Below are 18,947 nucleotides of genomic sequence, written 5' to 3' on the forward strand. Positions count from 1 at the left end.
CTGGGCTAACTTTTTGTCCTTTAAATATATTTTTTTAAAGTTAGTGTTCCATTGTCTTGAGACCTCTGTTATCTTTGATAAAAAGTCAGCTATAATTTATATCATTGCTTTCTATATGTGATGTGTCTCTTTTTCCTCTGACCATTTTTAAGATTTTATCTTTTTCTTATGTTTTCAGCAATCTATTAAGTGCCTAGATTTGGGTATCTTTAATATACATACTGCTCGGGAAACAGACTTTGGCCCAGTGGTTAGGGCGTCCGTCTACCACATGGGAGGTCCGCGGTTCAAACCCCGGGCCTCCTTGACCCGTGTGGAGCTGGCCATGCGCAGTGCTGATGCGCGCAAGGAGTGCCCTGCCACGCAGGGGTGTCCCCCGCATGGGGGAGCCCCCACGCGCAAGGAGTGCGCCCGTGAGGAGAGCCGCCCAGCGTGAAAAGAAAGAGCAGCCTGCCCAGGAATGGCGCCGCCCACACTTCCTGTGCCGCTGACGACAACAGAAGCGGACAAAGAAACAAAAGCAGACAAAGAAACAAGACGCAGCAAATAGACACCAAGAACAGACAACCAGGGGAGGGGGGGAAACTAACTAAATAAATAAATCTTTAAAAAAAAATATATATATATACATACTGCTTGGAGTTTTCTGATCTATGCGTTAATTTTTTTCCAAATTTGAAAAATTCAACCATTATCTCTTCACATTTTTTTCTATACCATTCTTTCTCTCCTGTCCTTTGGAATTTAAATCACATATCCTAGATTGCTAGACATGTCCCACATATCACTGCATCTTTGTTCTTTTTTTTTCTTCGCTCCCTCCTCCCTGTCCTTCAAATTGGATAATTTGCATTTACTTGTTTTTAAGTTCACTGATTAATTCTTTGCAGTCTTCAGTCTTTCTTAAACCCATCTAGTAAATTTTTCATTTCTGGAATTTCCCGTTTTTTCCATTTTTTTCTAGCTTCCATTTATCTTTTGAGACTGCCTATCTGATTACTCATTATCTTTCCTTTTATGTCTTTGAACATATATTCGAACTGCTTCTTTGTTAATTTCAGTTTCTGGATTTTCTGTGTGATTGTAGATAATATTTTCCTGTTTCTCTTTATACCTCTTAATTTTTTATTACATGCCAGACATTGCAAAAGATATGTTTGTAGGGAGTCTGAATTATATTCTTTTTTAAATATGGTGTTGAATTTTGTTCTGGTAGGCATTTAAGTTGCTCACAGATCATTTTGTTGTGTTCAGACTTAGTTGTACTTTTTCATATGGGGAGGTCTATTTTCTTTTTGTCTTTTGTCCTAGGTCATGGACCTTTTGGATGTGGTCCTTATACTTAAGGTTCACCCTTTATGGAGTCTCATTTGAATGCCCGAGCTGCACAGTGAAGTCTTTCCACTCTGGATAGATCAGAATGTTGATATATCCCAGAATTATAAGTCCTCTTGTATCTCAGCCCAGTAGCAGCTGCTCTCTGCTATCTTTCTTAAGACTTACCCTGTACATGTATAGCCCAGTCCTTAGTCAAGCCAAAAGGAACCACAAATTCACATGCTGAGGTCCTTCCTCTTTGTGCCTTTCTTCTCTCTTGTACCCTGCCTCACAAATTCACACACACACAAAAAATAGCTACTTTAGCAGACCCAGCAACAGTCTTGCCTCAGCCCAGCAAGTCTGTCATGCTATTATTAAATGCCACCCTCCCTGAGCTGTTGTCCAGAAAGTATGCCCAGGCAGAAAGCAAGGGATAAACATGGACTTACTTCATGTATTTATCTTCTTTCAAGGACCCTATATAGTTCTGTTCTACTTCTTGCCCAAATATCTGAAAACAGTTGACTCATATTTTTTGTCCAGTTTTATAGTCATTTGTAGTGAAAGAGCAATTCCAGACCAATTACTTCATCATGTCCAGAGGTGGAATGGGTATTTATGTTTAATGTAAGAAATGTATGAATTTATTTTTTTGCATTTTTAGCAAAAAAAAAAATGTTTTGCCTTTCTTACTTCAACATAATTCTATAAAAATTTGTTTCAAATTAGTTTAAAATGTTTGATCCTTAGTGACATATCAGTTATACTTGTACTGTAGCCTCAGACTATGTTTAGAGTACTGTAGTTCCAAATTATATTAAGAATAGCATGTACACTTTAAATATGGCTTGATATCTCTATGGTCTTCTTATCTTGTCAGCTTACAAAGAGCCCTGTTTTGTATATTCCCGAGTTGGGGGTAACCGAACGCCCCTGAAGCAGCCTGTGGATAACTGTGACACTTTGATGTTTGAAGCAAGGTTTGAGAGTGGTAATCTACAGAAGGTAGTCAAAGTGTAGGTTTTAATTACTTTTATTTGAGGAGATAGCCACAAGTTCTGTGTACTAAAGTTCTTAGTATCTATAACTGAAGTATAGATACTAATTAGAAATTATTGTGGGGAGGGCAATAAAAATGCTGTGTTAAATAATTTTGAGAAGTATGAGTTAAAGTTAAACAAGTGTCTGTTCTGTCCATTTTCAGTATTCATGATGGACACACACACACACACACACACAACCAAACTCTTAAAGCTTCTCAAACTCTTTAATAGAACAGTTCTTGGGATGAGTGTCTCATAAAATATTCTTGGTAACATGCTTCCCAAGGGCATTCTATCTTTAAAAATTATTTATTATGAAAAATTCTAAACATACAATAGAATATTATAATTATTTATTAATTGACATATACTTATCACCCAGATTCAGCAGAAATCAAGATTTTGTAACATTTATTTTATCTACTCCTAGTTTATTCTTTAGAACTACACACACATGCAAAGAATGTAGTGCTCATAGTATAGAAAACTGCTATGTGAGGAAGGAAAAAAATCACAAATGATCAAGAATATTGTTGTGTATATAGCTAAAATGATTATTTTAACCTTTATTTGAGCATCTTCAATATGCTAAGTATAAGGGGTACAAATATTTAACAAATTCAGTCCTTATCCTCAAGGAATTTAAAATTTTATAATTTATGTAATCATTAATTTGTATGTTTTAAGGCATTTCCCAATGATAGTTATTTCAGATGCATAGAGTTAAGATATCATTGAAAGTACAAATACATGTATGAGAAACATTGGACTTTTCTTCAATTTCAAGATTTAATCAATTATTTTCTAGGCAGTATTATTGGATTGAAATATATCATTTTTAATTAAATGTCCATGTTTTTATGTGTTCTCTTGAACTAAAAAGGTATACAAAGTCTTTCCTTACAATCAGTGTAGAATCAGTTTCTCATCCAATAAAGGAGAGAATTTTAAAAACCTATATCCTTTGTAGCTGTTTGTTATTGGATACTGCCTAAATAAACATTATGTCCAAAAAAGTATTCTTTGAGTAGGTAAACAAATGATAATTTTCCTAATTTAATTTAAACTTGAATGTCCTAATTACATTTTTATGTGTTTTTCCCCTTTCCTTCCTTTTATATTAGAGCGGAATATGAATACCAGTTGACTGTACGCCCTGACCTCTTCACAAATAAACACACTCAATGGTACTATTTCCAAGTCACTAATACTCAAGCAGGAATAGTCTATAGATTCACCATTGTCAATTTCACCAAGCCTTCCAGTCTTTACAATCGGGGTATGCGCCCACTCTTCTATTCTGACAAAGAGGCCAAAGCTCATAATATTGGTTGGCAGAGAATAGGAGACCAAATCAAGTATTTTAAGAACAACCTGGGGCAAGACGGGCACCATTACTTTTCTCTTACGTGGACATTTCAATTTCCATACAACAAAGATACTTGCTACTTTGCTCACTGCTATCCATACACTTATACCAATCTGCAAGATTACCTTTCTAACATCAATAATGATCCAGTACGGTCAAAGTTCTGTAAAATACGTGTCTTGTGCCACACACTTGCTAGGAACATGGTGTATGTTTTAACAATCACCACCCCACTGAAGAGCACTGAGTCAAGAAAACGAAAGGCTGTGATTTTGACTGCAAGGGTACATCCAGGAGAAACCAACAGCTCTTGGATCATGAAAGGCTTCTTAGACTATATTTTAGGAGACTCGAGTGATGCACAGTTGCTTCGGGACACTTTTATCTTCAAGGTGGTACCCATGCTGAATCCAGATGGAGTGATTGTGGGAAATTATCGATGCTCCTTAGCTGGTCAGGATTTAAACCGTTGCTATACATCTCTCCTTAAGGAATCGTTTCCTTCAGTTTGGTATACCCGGAACATGATCCATAGGTAAAATAAGTCTCAGATTACTTCCTTATTTATTTAGTAAACTTGGTAGTAAGATTTTGCTCCCACAATCCCATTAATTTTATTCCAGCTTTTCTTTAGAGAATTTAACTATATTTCTCCGTTCTTTTCAAGTCCGATTCCATACCCTCCTGGCATTATGCCAATAGATTCACTACCCTTCCCTTAAATGAGACAGACCAGAATATTTTGATGGCTCTGTGAAACTAGTGGTTGAACTCACATATTCTAAATTTGATGTCTTGCTAAAGGTAATGGTAGCACTGATAGTTACTTCGGCATCCTTGAATCTCTAATATGTGAAAATTTAATTACATCTCACAGAAGCTTTCTGGCACTGTGTTGATCTTTTGATTATTATTATATAGTTAAGCTTTCATGAGTATTCATCTTATTTCCCCCAGAGAAAGTGAATTGAACAGCTTTACATTTTCTGAAGAATCCAGAGCAGTAAAATGCGCATAATATTTAAGTATTCTTTGAATGACTGGGTCGTTCTTTTAAAACCAGTGGCTTTCCTGAGAAGCTGGTAGAATTTCTCTCCCTGGTGCACTGCAGGAATAGAAGGCTTCAGAGAAAATTCTTTTGGATCGTCTCTTGTGGCTCCTTCTCTAATCCCACTAGTAAAATAAACACCCAAATAAGGGGTTATATATAATGATAGCAAACCTTTATTAATCCTGTGCTAAATTATTCACATGCATTATTTTATTTGATATAAAATAGATATATTAACATCTCTTTTATATTGCTATTTTTATTTACCCCATTTTACAAATAGAAAAATTGAGGCATTGGGAGTTTAAGAAACTTGCACAAAATATGCAGCTGAAAGTTAGGAAGCCAGGATTTGGATTTGACCACTTAACTCCCCAGCGTCTGATAGCTTAACCAGAATGCTATCGATGAGTAAAATCTTGCTAACTCATGGGGGATGGATTGATGCCGTCTGGAATTTTCATTGTCTGAAGGATGGAGACTGGCATTAAGTCATAGCTATGTGTTCTCGTAGGTCAACAGTAGCTGTGAGTGAGACTTCCAATTAGGATGACTGAGAGGTGACAAGATGATCAAGAGTCGGGGTAAACATTTTCAGTGAAGAGACATAAAAAAGCTATTTCTTGTACAGAAGCAATTAGACTTTCCTCATGAAAGATGAAGGCAGAGGAGGGAGGACATTAAAATGGATAAAGCCATGGAGGTCACTCACAAGTGGCTATAGAGGGGACATGATTCGGGCTGAGTCAATTATTTGTTAGATTCAGGTAATGACAATCAGAAATAGATGTGTGCTACAGTAAAAAAGTTATTTGAGTCAGAGGTCACTCATTACAAGTTCAGTTCATAGCCTCTTAAGCTTTTTGGTACTTTAATTAATTAGGCATGGATTCTGGAGTTAAACCATACCAAACTGAAATCCCTGCTATATCATTTACTAACTGTGTGCCCTTGAGCAATTAAAAAACCAGTTCTAAATGTGTCATCTGTAAAATGGAAATAATACCTCATAGTTGGAAGGATTAAATGAGAAAATTATTATTATAGTGCCCAGAGAAGGGCCTAGAACATTGGGAGTTCTGAATGCAGAGTTAGTGTGAGGACTCCAAGGATACTTCCACTTCCTCAGAAGAGCTATGGAGAGGCTTCAGGAGCACCTGGCATGGCTGACTCTCTTAGTTCAGAATCTTCCACTCTCGCTTTTATGTTCATCTTTTTATTTACTTAAGAAACATAAGGAATGAAGTGCGGATCCCAGAAAAGGGACTGAAAACTTTGGCTTTGTAATTATCATAAACGTGAACCCCAGGATTCCCTCAAGTATTTGGGAAATATTTAAGTGATAAAAGAATAACCTATGACCTTCTTATTTCCCTGGAATAACAAAAGTTAAAAAGGAGCTTATTAAATACAATGTGAAAAAAAAATACAATGTGGTATTCTGGATTGGATCCTGGGACAGAGAAAGGACATTAGTGGGAAACCTAGGGTGTTCCAAATAAAGTCACAAGTTTAGTCAATAGTAATGTGCCAATGTTGGTTTCTTCATTTTGACAATGTACCATGGTTACTTAATAATTTAACTTTAGGGAAAACTGGGCAAAGGATATGCAGGAACTCTACTATATTTGCAGTTAATAGTAAATCTAAAAGTATTCCAAAGTAAAAAGCTTATTTTAATAAAAAGGGAGTTGAGAGAATGCCTATATATGATATCTACCTGAAGCACTTTGCCATTAAGAATCTGTGGTCTAACACAAGATGGATTACAGTTTAAGGCCCTTTGGCTTGCCTCTATGGAAGCTATTTAAAATTTCTCAATTCTGCTCAGATTCCCTTGTAAGAAGGTTATCGCAGGAGTCTACTCAGTAAGTTTCAGAAAGATTTCCAAGGAAACGAAATACCTGAATACAATTAATCACAGGCAGGTAAGAGGTATAAGAAGTCAGTCATGTATGTGTGGATATATAAGCAGGTGTAAGTATATCTAAGATTGAGTATATATGAAGTATAGGAGAGAGAGTAGATTCTAGTATAAGATTCTTAGTTACCTGTAGGTAAGAGGAAAATTCGAACTATTTTAAAATGATTTAAATTAATGCAAGGTGAGGGACCCTAATAATCTATTTCACTTCAGAAGTAATAACATTTGTTTGGGAATTAATGACTTAGAAGCAGAATTTTTTGATTCACTTGTAAGAGACTGGAAGAATTAAAACTGGAGTTTTAATGTTTCTTATTTAAGGGCTTAACTTGATATTTATGCTTTATAATCTAACTTTTATAGACTCCTAAAAATTTTAACTGTCATTTAGTGGCTTTATAGTAATCATGCTATTGGCTAGAGTTTATTGGGCACCAAATGAGAACAGGGCAAGAAATTAATGCAGGCAGCCAATTTCAGTTTGGCTTTTCACTATTAAAGGAGTATTGTATCTGATAAAGATTATGTTTTGTATGCTTTGGATTTAGGTTTTTAAATATTTTTATTAGAAAAATAATATACCTCATATTACTATAATAAACATTGTTAAGATTTTGGTATGTGTACTTGCAGATAGAACAAATAATAAATGTAATTTTGATTAAGTAATATAATAATGCTATACTAAGTTTAGAAATACGAGAAAAGGACAAAAATTCCCATAATTCAATCACCTTTACACCTTTCGAAAGCCTCCTTTATTAGTCATTTTCTTCATTAAGTTTTTGGGGCTTGTTTTTTTTTAATTGTTTCAGTATTCATTGAGTGCCTAAATTATACTGGCTAAGGATTGTGCTCTTAAGGAATATGTAATAATTTCTTTAAATATTTACTACAATTTTACTGGGAGAAAATCAATTCAAGCATTGGTACCATTCTTCTCAAAATAATATTAATTGCCACTTTAATCAAAGGGTAAATATTAATTGGCTTCAGCATCAACTCATCAGGGACTCAACTATTCAGTGAATATTTGGGTACTTCTTATGTGCATAGCACTGTTCTACATCATTTGAAGCATTCCCCACCTTTAATGAGCTTAAATACGCAAAATATGAAAACTTTCATAGTCAGGTGCCCAGTCAATGGTACCAATATTAAGTGCTACAAGAGTTCAAAAGGAGAAAATTATATGGATTTGACTACTTAGAAAGGAAATGAGGCTTGAGATCAAGCATGAAACATGGAGGTAGTATTTATATGTACAAAAATAGAGAAGATATTCCAGTCAGAAAGTAGATTTTCTTTATGAGAGATAATGAGCAAAGAGAGAAGCGAGCTGTCTTCTGTATATCACAGAAACCCTAAATTAAAAAGCAGAGGGGTACCATTGGAGAAAGTCTTGGGAGAAAGGTTAAAAGGTAAATTTTGACCTTATCATGGAAGACTAGAGCATTTAGATATTACCTGTGGTTAATAGGAATTTATTGTAGATTTTTAAAAATTACATATTAGTAGTAATATGCAGTATGGATGTGAAGAGGAAGAAATTGAAAGCCAGGATATAGGAAATTCTATTTCTTTGGACATACTTAAAAAGCCATAGCTGTACTCATGGAAGAAAAATGCAGAGGCAAAATTTGTAACTTCTTTTTCTTTTTTGGTAGATTGATGGAGAAACGAGAGGTTATTTTATATTGTGACCTTCATGGCCATAGTAGGAAAGAGAATATCTTCATGTATGGATGTGATGGTAGTGCTAGATCAAAAGCATTATACTTACAGCAACGCATCTTTCCACTTATGCTGAGCAAAAATTGTCCAGATAAAGTAAGCGTCTTTTAGGATTTGAAATTTTCCTTTACTAAATCTTGCCCATGTGGGGCAGTGCAATGGATAATTCTATTCAGTAAACTGCTTTTTTATTTGGTTATTTTGATTGCTTTATACAATTAACCATAAAAAAGCAATTCTGGAAAGTTTAATGAGCCCTATTAAGTAATAACCAAAGTTTCAAAAATTGATAGAAATTAGAATGAGAAAAGAGTAAAATGTATTATTATTTTATACAGACTGTAGAAATATTGGAACCACTATTTACCAAGATGTGAAAATAATTTTAATCATACTTTAGAAAAAACTAATGACTAAACTTAGTAAAGAAAATTCCCGTAGACATCCCTATACATTCTCTACCAGCCAATTCAATTGTAAGGACTTGTGAAGTATTTATTTTCCTTGGAGGATGATTGGTGTCCAAGGACATAAAAAGCAACAGATGATCTGGTAAGAACAGCCATTTACAGAAAGTACAGTTTTGTTGCCCAAATGGGATTCATTCCTTAATTGAGAAAGTCAGATCAGAGAAAGCAACTTCATTCTTGAAGCTATTCCTATCTAAATTTCCATCGTCAGTACTCTTATATATATATATATATATATATATTATATATATATAATTTATTACTTCTACAAAATGATCCCATGTAACTAAGATATTTTAGTATTTGGGCTACTGACATATTTGTTAGTGTCTTAGATTGCTATCCTATTATGGCCTTAGTTGAAATGAATCAGTTTCTCAAAAATCACAAACAATTGGTTTGCAGTTTAAACAGGTCTCCCACATAATGTAAAGGCTGCTTTAAAATATAGGAACATCCATATTTAGATTTTCTTTTAAATGTGTATTATTAAAATCTTTGTGAAAATTAACAAAATCATAAGGTCAGAATTACCATGATGCCAACATTAAAGACTATAAGTAGGAAAACAAAAACAAAAGCACTACAGACCAACATCTCCCATGAATACAAATGCAAAATACAGATGCAAAAATCCTCAACAAAATATTAGCAAATTGAATCCAGCAATGTATAAAAATAATATATCATGACCAGGTGGGCTAATCCCTAGAATGTAAGGGTACTTCCATATTTGAAAATTGATGCAATCCACAGTATTAACGGTTTAAAGAAGAAAAATTACATGATCACATCAATTGATGTAGACAAAGCATTTGACAAAATTCAGCATCTATTCATGATTTTTAAAACTTCCAGCAAACAGTGAATAAAAGGGTACTTCCTCAATCTGACAAAGGACATTAACAAAAAACAACAATCATACTTAATGATGAAAGACGGAATGTTTTCCTCCTATGATCAGGAAAAAGGCAAGAATGTTTACTCTTATGCCTTCTATTCAACATTGTACTAGAGTTTCTATCCAGTTCAGTAAGGAAAGTAAAAGAAATAAAAGGCATACAGATTGTAATGGAAGAAGTAATACTGTCCCTATTTGTAGACACGATTGTCTACATAGAAAACTCAAAGGAATCCATCAAAAAACTCCTAAAACTAGTGAGATTAGCAAGGTCAACCCACAAAGTATAATCACATTTCTATACACTTGTGATGAACCCTTGGAAACCAAAGCTAAAGACAAAACGATTCATAATGGTTCCAAAATAAATGAAATACTTAACTATAAATCTAACAATATGTACAGGATCTATATGCTGAAACCACAAAATGCTGATCAAAGAAATCAAAGACCTAAATAAGTAGAGACATACTATATTTCCAGATTAGAAGATTGAACATAGAAAAGATGTCAGCTATCCTCAAATTGATCAATTATTTGATAAAATTCCAAACAAAATTTTAGCATGATTATTTGTAGATATAAACAACCTGATTCTAAAATTGATATGGAAATCAAAAGAATTCGAATAGCCAAAACAAATGTGAAAAAAGCATAAAGTTGGAATCACACTATTAGTTTTAAGACTTACTAAAAAGTTGCAGACATCAACACAGTATGGTATTGGCAACTGTGTAGAAACCTAGATCAATGGAACAGAGGAGCAAGTTCAGTAATTGACCTATGCATCTACAGCCTTTTGACAAAGGTGCAGAAGCAATTTAATGGAAAAAAGAAAGTCCTTTCAACAAATGGTATTGGAACCATTGAACATTCAAACATCCATATATAAAAAATAAATAAATAAAAATAAAAAACATTGACCTCAACCTAAACTTCACACTTTATATTGACCTCAGTATAAAAGGCAAAAAGCTCTTAGACATACAATAAAGGCATGATCCATAAAAGGAAAAATTGATAAATTGGCCTGCATTAAAATTTTAAAAACTTTTGCTCTGTGAATGATCCTGTTGAAATGATACAAAGACAAGCTATAGACTAAGCAAAAATATTTGCAATCACATGTATGTCAAAGAACTTATATACAGAAAAACAACACTAAGAAAACTGTTATTGTTTTCTGAAAATGGAATTGGCACACCAAAAAATGAAATTTTACAGTATATTAATTTTGCAAAATAAAATTTTTAAAAATCTATTTGTAGGCACTGGTATTACCACTATCTTTAATGGTTTAGCTTTCTAATCATATTTCACATGAAAATAGAGAATTTTTATTCAATCATTAGAAAGCTACAACACTAATCTTCATTTCTAAACATACTTAACCCCCTTCCTATAATTTTATTAAAGTTAAGATTTTATCCAAATAAGATTTTATCCAAACAGTATCAAGAATTTAGTCTAGTGTTTTTAAATATAAGTTATATATAGAGAAAAAGTAAAATTTGTTAGACTTAGAATCTACTGTTCTAGGAAATATAAATATGTCATTCTTAAAATGAGTTATTTCCATAGATCAGGATATAAAAAGAAGCTCCTGAAGCTTTAGTGAGAATTGTTGCTTTTGCACATATACTTTTTCATTATCAACCTTACTTTCTAAGAGAGACATTGTTTCCAGGAAAAAAACGGGCCTCATTTTTATGTGTATTTTTTCAGTTTTCATTCTCAGCTTGCAAGTTTAACATTCAGAAGAGCAAAGAAGGAACAGGAAGGGTGGTAATGTGGAAAATGGGAATCAGGAACAGCTTTACCATGGAGGCCACTTTTTGTGGATCTACTCTAGGTAAGACTGAGTATTTTTATTCAAGGATCTCAGAGCTTTAAACCAAAGATATGTTTTTGATGTAAAATTCTTAGTGTAGACATTTCTATTTAAATGCCTGCTGATATTCAATCAATTCTATAAATAGGATAAGTAAATTGCCACCACATGATGGCTCTATTTCATCATTTCCCTTTGTTTAGAAAGAGAAATTTTAGAATATAAGTAGAATATGCGAACTGATTGTTTCATGAACTAATCTGTTATTGCTTTTTTGTATTTTGTTTTTTAAAAAAAGCGTTCTAGGAGATAACTCTAATGACTTCAAGAAAAACAGCACACATACTTAAAATATCAGGGTAGAAATATAATGAGTTTGCTAATTGTGATGTAAAATAAAGAGACAAATTCTTTTGTTAATTTATATTTAAATAGAAGCACTTGGTTCCTTGGCTTAAAACTAAAAGTGGGTCTGTAGTACCATTTCCAAGGGAAGTGCAGGAAATCCACCTATATAATTTCTTGCTTTGTTTTTAAAGCACCTTTAAACAGGTATAACATTATTCATGATGATGGAATCATTTTCTCATAAAATCTTTTTGCTCAAAGTAGTTATTAGGGCTATTTAGACATTCTGTCTTATTTTCTTCTCTCTTACAACATAGACTAATCTATTAAGGCAGCTTTGGTCAGGGTGGGTGGAGAAGGATCTAGAGAAAGCAATCAGCTGTTATATGATCTATCCCAGAGAAGCAACTCAAAAGGAGAAGATATGGATTCATATCAGATGTTTTGTTTATACTCTCTATTTTGCAATTTAGGCCTAACCTGCTAAGGAAAAGTGATTAATTTATCCTAAGGGGTTGTTAAGCTTATTGATGTTTTAGGTAATAAACGAGGCACTCATTTCAATACAAAGGACTTGGAGTCAATGGGATATCATTTTTGTGATTCTCTCTTGGACTATTGTGATCCAGATCGGACCAAGGTAAGCAAATTCCATTTTGTTATACATCAGACACCAGCTTATCAGATAACATAACCTGCTTATGATAGTTTATTCCTTTCTTTATCCTAACAGTGTTTGGAGCTTTATGATACTTGGTGTTCTAAGAACCATTGTTCAAGTGTCTATAAATATTCTATTTGTTTAATTAGGAAATATGATACTTGGTATTCTAAGAGCCATTGTTTCAAGTGTTTATAAATATTCAATTCATTTAATTAGGAAATCGTTTTTTTTCAACTTAACTCATTTAAGATTTTCCCCTAGTATTATCAGTGCCTGAAAGAGTTAGAAGAAATGGAGAAACACGTAACCTTAGAAAAAATCTTTGATGATTCAGATACTTCTCTGATGGAAATTACATTGGATCTGGAGTCTAGGTAAGTTAAGACCATGGAAGTAATATGTCGTACTATGCTCTTTATAATAATACTTTGATATTATTGTCAGTCTGAACTGCAGATTCCAACTATAGATGTGGGAAATTTTCCCCCATGAACATTAACCAGACCTTAGCCAGAACTCATGTAGACTTTTTTTTTCCAGAGCATGGGAGATTTTTTTTTCTTTTTAGAGAAGTTATAAGTTTACAGACCAGTTATGCATAAAAATACAGGATTCCCATTTACTACCCCATTATTAACACCTTGCATTAGTGTGGAACATTTGTTAAAATTGATAGCACGTTTTTATAATTGTACTATTAACTATAGTTGATGGTTTAATTTAGGGTTCACGATTTCTGTAATGTAGTTCCATTAATTTTAAAAATTTTTTATTCTGTTACCATATCTACAATCTAATGTTTCCCCTTTTAATCACATTCAGATATATACTTCAGTGCTGTCAAATTGTGAATGTAGATTTCTTTTTATTTACTCATATTCCAGCAATATTAGTTGAACATCCACTATGTACAATGCATTTTATGTGCAAGACATAACTCAAATTGTTCATAATGCTGTCTTTATCCCCGGAGAATTGAAACTTTTATAGAAATGACACATAAATGCTATTATATAAGTTAGTATATACTAAGTACAAAGTTCAAAGCTAAGGGAACATTTTTGGAAGAGGGGAGTTACCAATTTTAGTAGAGTTCTCATAGGAAAGGCAAAACAAATTTATGATACTTCCCCTTTATATAAATTTTTAGACTTTGAGTTTGTGCTTTTAACAACCTTCAGCAGGGACTAATAAGTTTGCAAATGGAGAGTATCATTTTGAACTCATGGATTTGTTTGTATTTGATGTGTTCTAAACAGTTCCAGCCATTATTATTCTAATGCTTACATTTTCCCATATTTGGAAGCAGATGTGACTCAAGCAATTGAGCTCTTGCCTACCACATGGAAGGTCCCAGGTTCAGTTCATCCTAAAAAGAAAAGAAGATGAGCACACTACAAGATGGACACAGCAAGAGCAAAAACAATGAGGGGGTTGGGGAGAAATAAATAAAATAAATCTTTATAAAAAATTTATTTCCTCATATTTGGCCATGGAGAGACCCTTTGAACTGACTCCTATGTATTTTTGACATGGCCTTAGTAGACTTTGGAAACTTTGAGGCATGAATGATTTCCTAGGTTCATCTTATAGATTTCCTGCACCATAACTGGAATCTACCATTTCTTCAAAAAAGCTCTGCTTCTTTTTAATGAACAATGTTATTTAGAAAACACAGACTAAGTGTTAGTTATATTTGCTTTGAGGATTTTTTTTAGGAGATTGAGTTAGGAAACGTGTATTTTTAAGAGGAAAATATCATGAGTTCATAATGACATTTCCAATTCAAATTTAACATTATATGATTTATTCTTTTATACTCATATCTCTTTTATGTTGAAAATCTTTGTTCCTAATTACATTAATATAAATACTTATTTACCTTTTTCTAGTATATATGCATAATATTGCTACCAAAAAATGACTATTGACTTCAAATTAAGATTTCTTTGTAATTCTTTTTAGCCTTAGTTTATATCCCACTTATAATATATGATCAAATTTTTATACTATTTTAAAGTATATAAAAGAAAAATTCTTTCTCTATGCAGCTATGCCATCTGTTTGACCTAAAGTTAAGTGGTTTGTGCTGGTTTTTAACTTTTAGAAATGTCTTTTTTCCCTTTTTATTTTTTTGTTTTCTAACTTTATAAAACATACAGGATAAGAAAGGCAAAACTATACAATAAAGTACATTCACAGAACACAGAAATCTTGATTCAATCCCTGTTCTCTCTTCCCATCCTAGTCCTATGGGTAACCATTTTCATTAGTTTTTTTTAACTTATCCTTTCATTGTTTCACTTTAAAAATATGAATGAATAATTATGTTTTTATATCCCCCTTTCTTATATAAAAGATAGCATACTCTAAATGTTTCTATGTCTTGCTTTTCTCACTTAATATACTCTAAAAATCACTATAGATTATCAGTATATAGAAATTTTCTCAATTTCTGCATAGTACTTAGACATACCATAGTTTACTCGGTTTGCTCCATATTGATGGGACATTTGAAAATTACCTACTTTTAAACGTGATTCTAAATCAGGGAAGAGGTAGAAATAAGATCAAATAATGTATAAAGAAATCCTTTGTAACTTGGTACTATAAAATACTATATAAATAATAGCCTTTATCATGTATTATTCATCTAGAATACCTTTCAGATATTCAGAACTTTCAGAGAAATTGAGACAGTAACTTGTTTTTCTAGCACCTGCATGCTCATCTACAAGAACTATACTTGTTAGTTGCAGAGGGGCAACTTTCTAAATAAAATTCAAGCTTTTTATAGGTGCTACTGAAAAAGGGGGGAAAAGATGTGTTTCAAAATAAATGGAAATGTTTCTTTGTTAATAAAAGGGCAAGCAATCTGTATTAGTCAGCCAAAGGGGTACTGATGCAAAATACCAGAAATTCGTTTGTTTTTTACAAAGGCTATTTATTTGGGGTAGGAGCTTACAGATACCAGACCATAAAGCATAAGTTACTTCCTTCACCAGAGTCTGTTTTCACGTTTTGGAGCAAGATGGCTGTGGATGTCTGGGAGGGTTCAGGCTTCCTGGGTTCCTCTGGGCTCAGCTCCTCTGTTTTCTCCACAAAGTCAGCTGAAGACTATCAGGCAAATGACTCTGTTTCTCTTAATGGGGCTCCAGCTTCAGCATCAAACTCCAACATCAAAACTCCAACATTAAAAGCCCTCAACTCTGTCCTTTGCCATGCCTTTTATCTGTGAGTCCCCACCCACCAAGGGCCCAATCAAAGCCCTAATCATAACTTAATCATACCCAGGTTCAGACAAGTTTACAAACACAATCCAGTATCTATTTTTTGGAACTCATAACTATGTCAAACTGCTACACAATCCAATTTTAAAATGAGCAAAAGGCTTAGATATTTCTCCAAAAAGAAAAAAAAAAAAAAGAAATGGCGAAAGAGCACATGAAAAAATGTTCACTATCACTAGCTATTAGGGAAATGCAAATCAAAACTAAAATGTGATACCATCTCACACCTCAAAGAATGGCTATAATTTTGGGGAAAAAAGCCCAGAAAACTACAAGTGCTGGAGAGGATGTAGAGAAATAAGAACACTCCTTCACTGTGGGTGGGAATGTAGAATGGGGTAGACTTTGTGGAAAACAGTTTGGTGGTTCCTCAGGAAGTTAAATATAGAACTTCCATGTGATCCAGCAATCCCTCTATTAGGGATATATCCAGAAGAACTGAAAACAGGGACGTGAACAGATATTTGCATGCCAATGTTCATAGTAGCATTAGTCACAATTACCAAAAGATGGAAGCATCCTCAGTGTCTATGAACTGAAAAATGGAAAAACAAAGTGGTGTATAGAAACAATGGAATACTATGCTGCTGTAAGAAGAAATGAAATTGGGACATATATGACAAAATGCTTGAACCTTGAGGACATTATGCTGAGTGAAAAAAGCCAGCCACAAAAGGACAAATATGGTCTCACTAATATGAACTAAATACAACGAATAAACACATGGAGTTAAAACCTGGACTATAGGTTACTAGGGGATAGGATGAGGGCTGAGAAAGGGTATTGATGCTTAATATATACGGAGTTTTTAATTAGCTTGAATGTGAAAGTGTAGAAGTGGATAGAGTGGAAGGTAACACATTATAGTGAATATAACTAACACCGCTGGTCGCTGGTTTATAATTGTGATTGTGGCTGAAAGGGATAGTCTAGGGACATAAATGTCAACTGAAAGAAAGCTAGAGAATAATCTAGGGGCTGAATAACATCGTGAACCCAGTAACGAATGAGGATTTGTTTAATAGTACAAATACAAGAATGTTTTTCAATGAACTAGAACAAATGTATCACTAGGTAGTAAGAATATGATGATACATGGGAAAAATACAATTAATGGAATTTATGGACTATAGTTAATAGCAATATTGTAATATTCTTGTATCAATGCCAGAGAAGGTATTATATCAATGCTAAGAGTCAATAATAGGGGGTTATGGGATTTTTTCTTCTGGACTAAGGAAAACATTCAAAAATTTACTGAGGTAATCACTGCACAATTCTGTGATGAAGGTGAGAGCTACTGAGTGCATACTTTGGATGTACTGTACATGGCATGGGACTGTATAATACAGTGAACCACGTGGTGGATGATGGGTTGTGTTTAGCAGTGGAAATATGAGAGTATTCTTTCATGAATTGTAACAAATGTACAATACTAATATATGGTGTTAATAAGAGGGAGTGTATAGAAAAATATACCAAATGTAAGCTATGGACCATAGTTAGTAGTAATATTTTGATAATGTTCTTTCATAATCTGTAATAAATGTTCCACAACAATGCAAGGTGTTGGTAGAGGGGTGATGTATGGGAATTTTGCATGTTATGCATGATTGTTTTGTAAGCTCACAACTTCCTAATATATATATATAAAGTTTCTTTGATTTAAAAGCATTGACAGGTTTTCTGATTTGCAATGGAAAATCTCTCCTTTTAAAGAATACAATCTTTAGTAAGCTAACGGCACTATGGCAAACAGTACTTTATAATTAAGTGGTCTATGAGGTAGTCAAGGAAAAAAAGATAAAATAGCTTTAAAAGGGATCTTTCTTAATATCAAAATATCTTCTAATGCACATTAAATCAGATACTACAATAAATACTAGTTATGCAACTTCCTGGACCAAAAAAGAGAAATTTTTAAATGATGGAGAAATTGTAAAAATATGTTTAAGAATGTAAGTATATGTATATATATTTTATCGTATATATAAAAATACACATGTACATCTGTGCATGCATATATGTTTACTTGGTTATTTTTTTAAAAATACAACCCAGAGATATTTTCTTTCTTGGATTGGTTCTCAGGCAAAAAATGTGGCACAAGACTGCATTTACAGAGACAGATTTCTTTGTGACTCTTCTTGAGGAACTATGTTTTGTAAGGCCCTGCATTTCCTTTAAGCAGAATGCAAATACAGTGGTGTAAAATTAAATTAATTTTAAGAGATAATGATACCTCTGGGAACTAAGAATCTGCCTGGCTATAACATTTATTCACTCCTCTATTAGCAAATATTTATTGAGTGCCTACTATATGCCAGGTACTGGTTTCACTGTGGTTTACAACAGTGATCCAGGCAGAAAAATATTCATACTTTTGTAGAGCTTTCATTCCCAAATCTTCATAGTGCCCCATACATTTAACAAGAAAAACCTGTATTTCTCAGCTGTCTGGAAATATCGAACATCTAAACTCTTTGCAAACTAGGACAATTTTTACCAATTCCAATAAGATAAAAAAGTAAAAGCAACATTTGAAATTTTAAATGCCACCATTCTATAAACTAATGTCAGTTATTATCTTTTTGCAGTGGCCGAGGCTCTGACAGTTCAGAATCCAATGACTCTCAGACTTATCTTCTCAAGTTAACTTCTCAGGTATGATTGAAAATTTCTATTCATGGTCTGTATATGCTAAATATATATTCATCCAAAAAAGTGTAGTTGTATAATTATTGTATAGCAATAATTATTTTCTGATTATGTACTTAATTTCTGAAAGCTACTGGCACAAGCTGTGTATTTAAAAAAAACAAATTTATTCTCTCATAATTCTGGTTGCTAGAAGTACAAAATCAAGGTGTCAACAAGCCCATGCTCTCAATTGAGGTAATAGGGGAGGTATCCATTTTTGCCTCTTACTAGCCTCTGGTGGTGGCCAACAATCTTTAGGCTTGTAGCTGCTTAACTCTAGTCTCTGTCTCCATCTTCACATG

General features: G+C 33.3%; 1 protein-coding gene across 3 annotated transcripts in view; it reads left to right on the plus strand.

The window, feature by feature from the left end:
• The window catches only part of AGBL3 (AGBL carboxypeptidase 3), an 85,295-nt gene that overhangs the window by 34,029 nt on the left and 32,319 nt on the right, over positions 1-18,947 (plus strand). For all 3 annotated transcript variants that reach the window (XM_058297408.1, XM_058297407.1, XM_058297409.1), the window contains exons 6-12: positions 2,201-2,336; positions 3,488-4,267; positions 8,375-8,537; positions 11,538-11,664; positions 12,531-12,631; positions 12,917-13,029; positions 18,543-18,609. In XM_058297408.1, the coding sequence (XP_058153391.1) occupies positions 2,201-2,336; positions 3,488-4,267; positions 8,375-8,537; positions 11,538-11,664; positions 12,531-12,631; positions 12,917-13,029; positions 18,543-18,609 (1,487 nt within the window). The remainder of the gene's footprint in view (positions 1-2,200; positions 2,337-3,487; positions 4,268-8,374; positions 8,538-11,537; positions 11,665-12,530; positions 12,632-12,916; positions 13,030-18,542; positions 18,610-18,947) is intronic.

The sequence above is a fragment of the Dasypus novemcinctus genome, chromosome 5, assembly GCF_030445035.2.
Source record: "Dasypus novemcinctus isolate mDasNov1 chromosome 5, mDasNov1.1.hap2, whole genome shotgun sequence".
Classification (NCBI taxonomy): Eukaryota; Metazoa; Chordata; class Mammalia; order Cingulata; family Dasypodidae; genus Dasypus; species Dasypus novemcinctus.